The 12,800-nt window shown below is 45.3% G+C and overlaps 1 protein-coding gene across 9 annotated transcripts in view; it reads right to left on the reverse strand.

Annotated features, from left to right (window-relative positions):
• Nucleotides 1-12,800, reverse strand: part of PITPNM2 (phosphatidylinositol transfer protein membrane associated 2) — a 125,689-nt gene that overhangs the window by 35,904 nt on the left and 76,985 nt on the right. For all 9 annotated transcript variants that reach the window (XM_059863316.1, XM_059863314.1, XM_059863320.1 and 6 more), the window contains 4 exons: nucleotides 11,525-11,646; nucleotides 9,949-10,182; nucleotides 3,053-3,379; nucleotides 138-233 (listed from right to left, as the gene is read on the reverse strand). In XM_059863316.1, the coding sequence (XP_059719299.1) occupies nucleotides 138-233; nucleotides 3,053-3,379; nucleotides 9,949-10,182; nucleotides 11,525-11,646 (779 nt within the window). The remainder of the gene's footprint in view (nucleotides 1-137; nucleotides 234-3,052; nucleotides 3,380-9,948; nucleotides 10,183-11,524; nucleotides 11,647-12,800) is intronic.

The following is a 12,800-nucleotide window of genomic DNA, read 5'->3' on the forward strand; positions in this document are numbered from 1 at the left end:
GTCATGGTTAGAAAGGAAAAGACTTCAAAGCAAAAAAGTCTCGCTTCCTTCTCTGCTCACCCCCCGCCCTTCATGCCTTCCGTTCTCTTACCCCACCATTTCAGGGAAGAAAGGATGGTGATTTAGGCTCCACATACCATGTGCATCAAAGAATTCATCATCTGAGCTGTCATCTGAATCCCTGGCAATGCTCTGCATCCTCCACTCGGAGATACTATGGCGCGAGGGACTTGCTGGAAAAAACAAAAAAGCTTTATGCGAAACGCTACATCCACAAGACAGAGAGTTCCCAACATGATCTTTGCTGGAGGAAGAATCATGTGTTCTCCAAGAAAATTCACTGCTGCAATATTAAAAAACACAAAACCCTGATGATGCTGGTGTGATGTCAGTGTACTGCTTTACAGATCCTGTTTGTTTACTGTTGGTAGAACCTGCCAGCAAGATGCTACATTAAAGCAAAGCTGCTTGGATCACTCTTCTGCTATTTTGAATGGCAGCTATTTATAATTGTTAGTAGGACGTGCAAAATCAGCTGGGTTTTAAAGTTTGCAATTAGGAAGGAAGCAGGCTGATTGGAAGCTCTCTCTGTGCCTCTCATCAGCACACAAGCCATGCCTCTGCTTTGCTAACTTTCGGGTGGGTAGCTCAGCAGAGCAGCCTGGAGAGGAATAATCTGTTTTCTGGAAGGAAATTGCTTCCACACAAATTGGATTAGAGATCTGTTTAAACTTTAAACTTGAATGATTTAAACAACATGCTATCTGACTACTTCAAAGGAAGCTGTCGGAGCAGCGGTCCTGACAGAGCAAGGAGAAACCCCAAAGTCCTTTTAGCGCTGTTTGCCCTCCTGTTCCCACACCTACCTACTCCCTTTCACTTTCGCCTCCAGAGTTCTCTGAGCTAAATATAAACACATTATGGCTTCTTCTTTTCTTTTTTTCAGATATAATTTAGCAACCATCCAGCCTGAGCACTTCTCGGCTGAAGTTGTCTCAGAGCAGCCGCCTGCTGAAGGGAGCGCTGTCCAGAGAATGATGGGAGAGGGGGTTTGTCCCCTCGTGCCTGTGACACAGAGCACACAAAGCACTCACAGCAGCCACCTAACCCAGCAAAAACCCGAGGAGACTGACAAGTTCTCATTTAGCATGTACAAGAGCCTGAAAGGCTCCGGTTACTGTGACAGCCGCACGAGCCCTTTCATGCTATTGTTCCAACAGAGTTGAATATAGAAGTAAAATTCTCCTAATCTCCCACCCGGCTGTCACATGGAACAAGGATGGAGACCCTGTGCAGAGTCATGTAATTCCAGCTCAGCAGCCCCCAGCACCCACCCTCAGGAGCAGCCAGCGAGGAGGTGGCGGAGCAGAGCTAACTCACGCCCGAGTGACGTCAAGGCACTCGCATAATAGTTGCTAAAAATAGAGCACCTAATAACACACGGGAGGGCAACAAGGGTCCTGCCATCACCAGAGGTCTCGCTCGGGTGGTGGAGAAAAGGAAAACCTTTTGGAGAAAAGGCGTTTTTTCAGCTGGAGGTGGCGGTGCGTCGCGACAGCCCTCCTTGCTTCCATATGGTAATGTGCTGCCAGCATGAAGGAGGATTAAAATATCTGTGTGACGTACTTCCCAGCACATCACAATTAATTTCTTTCATTACTTTTCCTTGTAGAAGCTGAGACATTCTGCAGTTGAAAAGAAATTCATGCTTTACTCCCAGTGAAAACCTTCAAGTGAAATCCTGAGAGGTCTGAAAACTCCAGCTCCCAGTGACCATGTCAGCAGTGCAAGAGGGGGTTTGTGCAAAGAGCATAATGGGAGATGGGTGCATCAATATAAAATCCTGGTGCAGGCAAAGTAGCCAGTATTTTTATCTTTATGCAGTGATTTATGAAGCATCTGGTAGGTTCTTCCCTGGGGCTCACTCGAGTGAGTCATCGCAAGGTAAAACTACTGCTCCTCTCTCATTCACCCCGCGATGAAACCAGTGATGGAGTGGGAAATAAAAATGGAGATTCAGCTCCCATACTTAGTGCATATGATAGATGGAGAAGCTTCACTCACCCAGATGTTCCTTCCACCGTCACTGGAAGAAATGCTGCCCCTTGGGGTTCTCATGGGTGTTTTTCCCTCTTGCAGTGAGAGCTGCTATTTCCCTGCTACCAGCAGCTAATCAGAGAGGGGACTGCTGAGGGTTTGAACCTTGTGGCTGTAACTCACAGGGGAGTCACCCCTCTGTACAGAACAGTCCAAAGAAGGGAAGTACAGCAAAATGAGGTGAGTCCCAAGGGAGAGGTAACAAAATCCAAGACTCAAAGCTGAGTCCTTACAGGGTATCCACAGCAGAGCTTTAACATCAAAATCCTGAAAGCTTCCTGAATGGTGTTTCAAAGGAAAGGTACAGTCCCACCAAATCCCAGGGTGAGGTTTTGTCTCCAAGCAGCTGCTGCACATCATCACCGGGGGAAGGCAGCAGCTCCCACACACCCTTGGGGGTTCCTGCCTTAATCTCCCCAGTAGCTGATGAAATGTTTTACTGTGTGCACCTCCATGGAGCCAAACACCCCTCCTGAAACGACAGGCATGTGGTAGCACAGAACCCTGGCCAAGGAGCACAGGTACCTGCTGTGACCCAGGTATCAGTGATAAGCAGATATCCAGAAAGGAACAACATGGAAGGGCCTTAGAAAGCCACCAGTGGCTCCTGAGTAACAAGGACTAACTCTGTGCTGCTGGCTGTCTTCTGAGCTCCAGTGCTGCCAGCCAGCTCCTGCCTGCTTCTCTATGGTGTTTTTAGAGATCCTGTGCTTTTGACATTGGCAACTCTGCCACATGAGAGAGTCACAGGTATGGGATGACTAGAAACCTTCCCAAACCCAAAGCAGGTCACCTGAGAAGACTGAGCCTGCAACACCAGCAAAGAAGACCTCTGAGCTAACAGGACTCATAGTACTAATACACATTATCCCAAAGTCACAAAGAGACATGGCCCAACCCCTTAAAAGCCCAACCTCCATGAGTTGAGAAGAGCAAGCCATTGGCAGCATCTTACCTCCCCTCTTTGAAGACCGTGAGGACTTGGAGGAGGTGGACCATTGCTTGGTGAGCGACCTGCCGGAGGCCGCGTCGCTGTTGGCAGAGGCGTCCTCGGTGTCTGCAGGTGACCCCGTGCTGGGCTCCACGTCCTTCTCCCCAGGAGTGTCCTTGACAGAACCGTGCTGCTCTGGGTCATTCTCACCACAGAACTGGGCCATCTTCTGGGCCAGCATCAGCTGGGCCTCCTTCTCCAGCTGTCGGATGTCTTCGATGGTGAGCCCGTACCACTCGTCCTGCCAGCACCAGGCCTGGCGGTGGGCCCGGACCATCACCTTCCTCAGGCCTGCAAAGCCAAAATGTCCCTGTCACCAGAACTGCAAACTGCAACGTGCTCCCCTCCCAAAGCCTCTCAACACCATGGCAGGGACATTACAGAGACATCCAGCCTGCAGTGCTGCAGTGCAGGACCTTCACACAGTCAGGGTGGCAACCTGGTCACTTCATCTACTTTATCTTCTCAATTTTTCCTAATCAACCTGAAATCACTGAAATCAGCCAGTCTTCTGTCACTGGAAGGGGAAAGGGATTTTAACTTGGAAAGGGATTTTAACTTGGAAAGGGATTTTTAACTTGGAAAGGGATTTTTAACTTGGAAAGGGATTTTTAACTTGGAAAGGGATTTTTAACTTTTAACTTGGAAAGAGATTGCCTAATTTTGGATGGAAGACTTTGCCTGCCTGCTCCACCAAGGAGGAGCCACACACAGACCACAGTTTCAACTCCCTGAAGTTCTGAAAGTTGCAACATTTGGATCCCAACTTCAAAGTGAAATATATTGCCAAGTAACAAAAAAAAAGAAAAGAAAAGAGAAAATAGAAAAAAGAAAAAAAGTTACTGATTTTTTTTTTTTTTTTTTTTTTTAATCCTGGAGAGTTTCAAATCATTCCTTGATGGATGCTCCACAGCCCTCCCCAGCTGTTACTTTACAGAAGCACATCCCACATTCCTGTCCTTGGAAACCTGTTTTCTGCACCTGGTTTCTATGTATCAGTACAAGAGCATCACAAATTGGAGCTTCTGAGATAATGGGATAGAAAGCAAAGTAAGGGAGGGAATAAAGATGCTTTATTTTGCAGATACCATCTGTCTTCTGCTGCAAGAGAAAAATAGAGTGGGTAAAGCCAATTTAAAATATTTCAATGCATCACATATCTGAAAGGAAGAGCAGCATCAGTACCAACACACAATGCACCTGAACAGGCAACAGATACTCTCCCAAAGACTTAGACTCACTCACTAACATCATCCCACCCAAGACTTTTAAAACATAAGAGTCATTCAGGATTTTCACCAATACTATTACTTAAAAGCTCACAACAAGTAAAAACTCCAAACTGCTATTTATTCTTGATGGGATCACACAGCAGTAATGATGCTTTCAAAGCTTCTCTAAATACTGACCAACCGATCCTCAGGAGTTTTTTTCTGATAAGAAACAATCAATTAATATTGCCCCCTCTTTAATTACTAGGAAACTGAGGCAGAGATAGGTTGAAGGACAAGCCAAAAGCACCAATGGGATTTGCTGTCAGTGGAATTACGAGAGCAATCAACAGGCTGCATTAAAATCATTTAGGTTTTGGGAGCTGCAGATGGAGCTCTCTAAGCACCACCATGAGGAAAGACATCCCTCACAAGCCACTCTCCATCTCCAGGAGCATGGCCAAAGGGGGATGGCCCCACCATGTGCAGGGTTTCTAAGGTGCTGCCAGCAACAGGAGCTTCCCTGCTGCACAGAAAACCTTTGATCCCACCACTGTCACAGTTTCTGTGATGTTCTGCCTAAAGATCCAGCTTGTTTTCAGCAATCGCTTTTTGTTTGTTTGTTTTCTTAAATACACAAAAAGCATGTTTTTATATGTTTATCTCCTTCCAGATCTGAGCACTTCATTGTCTCCCTGCTCTTTGGTCAGTCCTCAATGCCACCAGTCATCCCAAGCCAGGCTGCCAGGAGGAAATGACCACTGAGATCAGCAGCTAATGCCATGGACCAGCTCAACCTGAACTTCATTCACACAGTTAGATTAAATCTATCAATATTTGATGTATTTTGCTGACTGACTTTCAGAAGGGAGAGGCAAGTTTGAGCCAGCAGAGTGTGACCTTCTGGGGCAGAGTGACAGCCTTCAGCACCTTAATTCTGTTCGACCTGAGCTGAGATTCAGAGTTATTTCCCCTGCCAGATTACTTTTTGCAGAACTACAGAAGAATGTTTTAGCCTCTTCACCTCCTGTTATGATTGACAACCAGCAGAGCTTAAAAACCAAGATTAAATTTACATCACACCCACAGTGAAAGCCAAGAAAATATTTCTCTCGCTGTCCCCACCACCCTTTGGACTTCCACACCCACAGTGTCCAATTCCACCTTGCTTGGAACACCCTGAAAACAGCCTGTGATCAAACACAGAAGTGAATGTTGCTCTTATCCCACAGCTTCCCCCATTCAAGGGCTCAGCAGGCTCCACTCCTGCTCCTGCATCCAGCCTTGATGTATCAGTGCCCCAACTCCTCAGAAATTCTCTGTGTAGAGGCACAGATGCCACCAACCACGGATCTGTTTTAATGGACTAACATCACAGGGAACATGAAAACCACTGGGGGTAAAAGAAAGTCTCTTGAAGTTCCTCTCTGTCTTCTTAGATCTCAAACATCACCTGCACTGCTTCCTGCCAACCCACAGACCTCCCCATGTGCCCTGCTCACATCCCTTTGATTAGACATCCCAAACCTTCCTTCCTTAAAGCTCTGCTCCTTTGAAAATAGGATGGCACCACAGGGCTTCAGAGCTGCTGTGCCTCTACCCCTCCAGGTTAGTTAAGAAGTCCAAAAAACAGATTACATTCCCAGCATTTGGCCTTCACCTGGGATGTGCCAGCAGTGCTTCATTTCTCTTAAACACAAGGAGAAAACCTGGGGGAGAATGAGGCTGTGCTGGTACAAAAGAAATGGAAAAATAAAAGTCATGGCTTGCAGAAAAGGCTTCAGTGCTAGGGAAGAGAACTTGAGGGGCTCCTCTGTGCACAGCAGTGGGCACTGAACTCCTGCCCAGCCTGCAGCCTCTCAGCAGAGACCCAGGGAACACAAGTGTCCCACACAGCTACAGGGAGCCAGGATCCAGCTACAAATGACTGACCTCACCTGTCCAGACACTGCTGCTCCCCCTGTGCAATGGGAAAAAAAAAAAAAAAAAGTCTCAGAGCATTTTTGTATCAAAATCTTAGAGAAAAACAAGTTTTTTTATTGGGAAGTGAAAAGGAGGGGAGACACCAGACCCAGGAAAGAGCATAATTGGGAAAAACTCTCTCTGGAGCAGATGCCCATCAGAAGAGTCCTGAGGGAATCTGTGGCCCAGCTGGTTTTCCTTTTTCTCCCTGGAAGGAGAGAAGGTGTAAATGTGTCCTATTCAGCCACAGAAGTCCCTGTCACACACTGCCCCAGCTGCAGCACAGTTGGAAGTTTGCCTTGCCAGAAGGTTTTCCCCCTCCACCAACATGCCCCAAGCTTATCTGAGCCTTCTTCCCCAGAATCAGAGGAAAACCCCACAGCCTCATCAGGCACCTCACTGAAGTCACCCAGAAAAAATGGGAAGAGGTTTTTTGACAAGGATGCAGCTACCAGCTGGTTATCAGTCATTAAGTAGGCTATCATTTCTCCAGAGTGCAATGCTTTGTTTAAAAAAACAAACAATAACACCACACATGCACAAATGTGCAGGCTGAGTTCAGAGCACCCATCATCATGTGTTGATTTAATTATTGCAACATTTCCCACTGTGCTGTGCAGAAAGATCATCTGTGAAGAGCTGAGCAGGGTGCAAACATTTAAATAATTTGATTTCCAGCTCACCACCTCAACAGCTCAGAGGCTGGCTGAATCCTTGAGGTGCTGACTGCTGTAAATGATTTGTGGGGTTGGATTCCACCATACAAAAGGAAGTGTAAATGACCATTAGACAAGCCAGGGCGGAGAGGTGGCTTCATGTGAAATTTAAAAACCTTTGGTCTGTAGTTCTGGGCTTGTTTTCTAATGTGAAATTAAAGTAGTAAATGTAATAAGAACTCAAAAGAAATAAATCACAAAACCCACCAACAAATTCTGCCCTTAATGACCTCAATATCCAATAAAGCAACTGTTTAAATACCCATTGCCTCTGTACCCAGAAGCAATCTCCCAAATAATTTTATAATTCACAATTTCCTGACAGCAAATACAGGATGCCTGGTTGTCCATGTGCAACACTATTTCCCTGACATCCCAAGAGATGCCTTAACCTTGCCAGTACAATCCAAGCAAAGGCCACCTGCAGTCACACCTGTTTGCTTCCCTGCCCTCCCCTGCTCAGAACCCTCATAAAGAAAAGCCTGTGGTCACATCCACATCATGCCAACAGCAACCTGCCTCCCCTTGGAAAGACAAAACTCTACCTTTGGGATCCAGTGGGCAGTGGATGAACTGAGTCATTTGAGTGCTTTAGAGAAGCCAAAGTTCTGCAAAAGAGCTTTCGAAAGCCACTTCACCAGTGTGCAGCAATTTGGGCATATTTAGCCTAGGACACAGTGGCTTAGACAAAGCTCCAGTTACTGGGATGGAACACACTTTGCCACAGTATATAATTAATAACCCATACACAGTCAACACACTTGTTTAACAACAAAAGACTCAGAGCCCACATGCACCATTAGGAAGCAAGTGGGAGCAGAACATTATGCAGTGCCAGTCCAATTAAACTTAAAATCTATGGGAAAGGAGTAAAAAAGCATACAAATATTACAGCCAAGCAGACTAATAGCCCACAATCACAATTTTAGTCTGTGTCTCAGGCTGTCAAAGCACTGAGTAACTGTCCAATTAGTCATGGGAAAGAATGGCTGCTGCACTCAGCACGAGTGAGAACGTTTCAACACCGTCCCCCAGAGTTCCTCCCTCTGTGCTCAGCAGCCCTTCCCCATTGCACAAGCCATCCATCACTTACCTCACACCTGCTCTTTTATCAACCCATTCTCCAAGTTTAGCTTGCTCCACTGAGCATTGCTCCCCATTGGGCAGAGTTTGGATCTTGCTGTTTGTTTCCTTGCTGGCTTGGTGACCCTGCACGGGGTGGGCTAACTCCCCAAGAAATAAAGTTGCTCGAGCTGGGAACAGAGGAACCAGGAGGGAAATGCCAAGGGAGAAGGGCCTGACCCACCACAACAACTCTGGCTCCTGGAACTTGGCTCACCATCCTCCACCTGCTTTTGGCCACCAGCTGAAAGCCCCACACAGGGATCTGCATCTAAGCCTGGTCAGTCCTGTTGTAACCTCTTCTTTCCAACTTAAACATCCTCATGCATTGGTGGCTTTGGTACAAATGCTGTGGCACTTTGCCCACTCATGGCTTCCCCACAGCTATCCCAGGGCAGGGGGAGGCCACACACCTCCTGCAGATACCCCAAGCTTTTACTTTCACTTTTCACTCACTTTACATGGTCTTGCCTAAAAGACTTCCCTGATTTTATGCATCTTAACCACTTTGAAAAACACTATTTGCCATCTTTATAACAGGCTGGAAAAGCTTTTGAAAGGCAGACAATGAGCTGGCTCTGCTCTCTGCAAAGCCTCAATCAAGAGGGAAATGGCAGGCAATCTTTCACAGAATACAAAAGCAATATTTCTGAGGGACCACAGTTAATCTATGCCAAACACCTCTGAACTGGAAGAGTCATGTGCTCCTTTTTCATTTAACAGATACAATGGAGTTGTTATTCTGCCTCTGTGTTTTCCAGCATACACTAAATTAACCCGTGTCACCAAAACACCAAGGGAGCTCAGGGCAGAGAGGCACTGTAACAGCCTACAGCAGGAAAAGCCTCCATCCCTGCCCAAAGGAGCTGTAAGAAAACAAGCAGTGAGCATTCAGAGAGAGGGGCACACTATTCTCCGCTGCTCTATCAGTGTTTTTCACATTAGCTCTCAGGAGCAATGTGACTACAAAGGGCTTGAAAATTACTTATGCTAGAATCAGGCACTTGATGAAGACTTGCACATCAAAAGCAGAGTCGTAGAGGTCAGGCAGGAGGATTTACAGTGCACTGGAAGGTGGTAGTATCCCCTACACATTCTTTTTTTAGCATTTTCTTTGCCAGAGGACAGCCACAGCTCTGCCCTTTCAGATGGAAATGCTCCTTTAAAACACTATTTAGGTTTTCCACTTGGCCATAGAACCAGTCATTTGTGGTAAGGCTCAGAAACTGTATCAGGTGTTTTATAGATTTTCTGCAAAGAATAAATTACTGCCAGCACTGCCAGCACCTGTACTGTCTCCACTTAGTTACTCCCAGACACATCCAATTCCTTCTTAAAAGCCTTGACCTAACAATGATGCATCCATCAAAGAAGGACATTTACTCACAACTCAGAGCCACACAGAGACCCACCAGCCCTGTCACAAGGCAGGCAGAAACTAGGAATGCTCCAGGGAGTGGTTTTCTGGAACCACTCAGGATGCTGAAGTGAAGCTTATTTCTTTAGGCAGCCCTTCAGGATGGATTTTGGTCACAATAAAGAAGACTGGCAGAGTTTAAAAATGATCTGGCAAGTTTATCTTGAGAAAAAATTTAAAAAAAAGAGAATGCAAGATGTTGCCTACACAGGACTTGAAACCTTTTCAGTGGGTACACGTGGATTTGGACATACCACAATTATAAGTGACAGAATAACAGGATTTTTTCTGAGCTGACCCACAGAGTCATCAGATCTGAGAATCTCTTCACAGACATGTCTTGGAATGTGATGCATTGCACATACCTCACCTTCGTGTTTCAATTCAGTGCCAACATTAAGGAGTGAACTCCGCAAGGCCAGAAATGCTCACCAACATCGTGGATGAAGCGCTCGATTTTCGACTGCATCCCCCAGTATCTGAACTCCACTTTACACAGTTTGTAGGCACACATGATGGGGTATTTCCCAGGGTTGTTCTTGTACTCTTGAATCCAATCTTCTGAGAGGGGTCCTCTTTTAGTCTTCACTGATTTATACAGCTTTGGATCCTCCTCAGCTTTGTATTCATGGGGAGGGATCGGATCTTTAACAATATCAATAGGATCTATAGAAAGAGAACAGAAACTGTTAGACATATCCTTTTCCTGAGCAAAACACAAAACCATCATTTTTCATGAGTTATTTCTGTTTTAATAAGTACCAGAAGCATTACAGCAATTTAGTTTCTTTTTACTTACACTTAAACAACTGATATTTAAATTGTTTATACACTGCTGCTGGGCAGAGATCAGCTCTGCCAGAGGAACGAGCACACCCAGTTCCAGCAAACAGAGGCTTTGCTCCAAAAAGATGTTTTTGCCCACAGTAACTGCAGATCCACAGCACTCTGGCAGCTCTGCACACTCTGTCTTTCCAGCTCCACACAGAAATGTGTGTTTCTGTGGCACATTCCACCTTCCAGCTTTTCTAATATCACTCAGAGCTGCAGCTGTCTCAGCCAAGACAGTTAAACACACCTGCCCTGCTATGGAACAGACATTGCCAATGAACATCTCATCTCTGGGTCCATCAGAGGAGGGGACTGGGAACTCCTCATCTGCTATTGTTAGACCAGATGTACTGTGGAAAGCAGGAAGTTTAACTCGAGTCCTAATTAACAATCCAACAATGGAGAAGTGGAAGCTGCAGCAGGAGTGGAGTGAATTAACATATTTTAAAGACCTGCAACCCCCAGAGCTCAGCAGAAGCATCTGAAGTTTGGATTGAAGGGCAGGATCACACTTCCCAGAAGTGACAGCTCTGTGACACCTCTCAGTGCAGTGCTGGGACTCGAGCCTGCCCAGCAGTGAAAGCCTGGTCAGCCAGGCCCAGCAATGAGAACAGCTGAACTGAAGTACAAAAGTACTTTTTTGAAATACTTTTGCCTTTTCTCATTAATTCCTTACATTAACTCAATCTTCTAAAGACAGCTGAGAAGTGAGTGTTAACCTACATGAGGGCAGGACTAAAATGAGAGGGAACAAAAATTAAATGCAACTTCATGCTTCAAAAGTGCAGACAGGAATCATTTTCATATACATGAAGGAGCCACACAAATAAACAGCAATATTTTCACAATTATACAGCTATTTTTTCCTCTTCTATGGTTATTTCTACTTATTACCCCCAAATTCATTAGATGTCTTACTCCTCTTGGGAGCTGCATAAATGAAATGGAAAAGCATCAGCTTAAATTTACAGATGGGGGATTCAAATTATTTCCATGGGATTTACATCAAACCTAGAAGAGAATTCTGGTATCCTCACCCTACTTGATGAATTCCTACCTGCAGTGACAGTGACAGGGATGCAGGTGTGTGTTTAGGGAGGATGGACAGACAGATGGACACACCAAGAAAAAAAAAAAGACAAAAACCAGGGAAGAGTAGAGGAAAAAGGCTATTTACCTAAAATGGTTTGTCTTTTTTCTGCAGCAGAAAGGTTGAACACGTTGTTATGGTCTCCTGGGTCAGTTTTGTAGTAGGTCTCAATATCAATAGAGAACTTCTCCACAAAAGGACACGTGTACCTGGGAGCCAGAATAACACAGCTTAGAGTAAATCAGCCTCAAATCCCAGCCAGCCTTCACTCATGTTTTCCTTCAGATATGCTTAAAATACCAACTAGAGATTGTTCTTGAATAACTTCTTAAGACAGGAGCTCACCAGTTTTCAGCAAGGAGATAAATTCTGGGCCCACTATATTAAAAAGTTGTGACATGGATACTGATACAAGGATACCCAGGAAATGCACCTGTGCAAGGAGAAAAGCAAAGCTCCTGCCTGGAACCTATGGCAGAATAAAATATGAAGTAGTTCTGTGCAGCACAGGTTTCCTGGCCAACTGATTGACTCATAGGCATTTCAAGAGAAGAGATAAAAACTGACTGGAAGTGAACTTTAATCACTTAAAAGTCAGGCAGCTCCATTATATTCAGTCACTGGCACCAGCCCATATGCACACACAGACTCCCCACCTTCCCAGGAATGATGGTACTTGCAGAGACCAACTAAAACAGAATCAGAACATTTTTCCAGATTTTTCATAAAAATCAAAATACCCATTAAAGCTTTTTTATTGTGCAAGATGTCAGGAAAATCAGATTTGTAAATGTGAAAAAGAGCAAATGCTCTAAAATGGAGTAACTGGCACAAAGGTTCTATTTTTCCAGGGTATGTGAAGCCCTCCCTGACAAAATCAGATGGAACAAGAAGGTCCCAGAGGGCTCCACAGAGCCTCTGGCTCTCTTCCCTCCTCAGGGTGAAAACCAGAGGATGTAGGTTTGTTATTTTCTCATTAAATGACAGACAGTTCTCACAAAAGAAGTGCTGTGATTATTTATTTAATTATTAAGAAAGGGAAAGAAAAATCCCCTGTACAAATGCATCCTGTCTTCCCTGACAGGATTCAGCATGACATCTGTCCCAGCACCGTGCACATTTATAACTTCCCTGAGCTTGCAGAGATCTGCAATGTTAAGCAGATACAAGGCTAAATAAAAACCATTCACGATTGCCCAAGCTTTGACAGATAAAACAGCTCCACATTTTACAGCAAGGAGCCACAAATTCTCAGGCAGGTGTGCAGTCAGCCCAGGCAAACTCCTGAGACCAAGCACTGCACAGGAATTTTAGGACTTGACCCCAGTTGCTCTGAAGGATATTACTGGAGAGGGAAATGCCA

Source organism: Haemorhous mexicanus, chromosome 19 (assembly GCF_027477595.1).
Source record: "Haemorhous mexicanus isolate bHaeMex1 chromosome 19, bHaeMex1.pri, whole genome shotgun sequence".
Lineage (NCBI taxonomy): Eukaryota > Metazoa > Chordata > Aves > Passeriformes > Fringillidae > Haemorhous > Haemorhous mexicanus.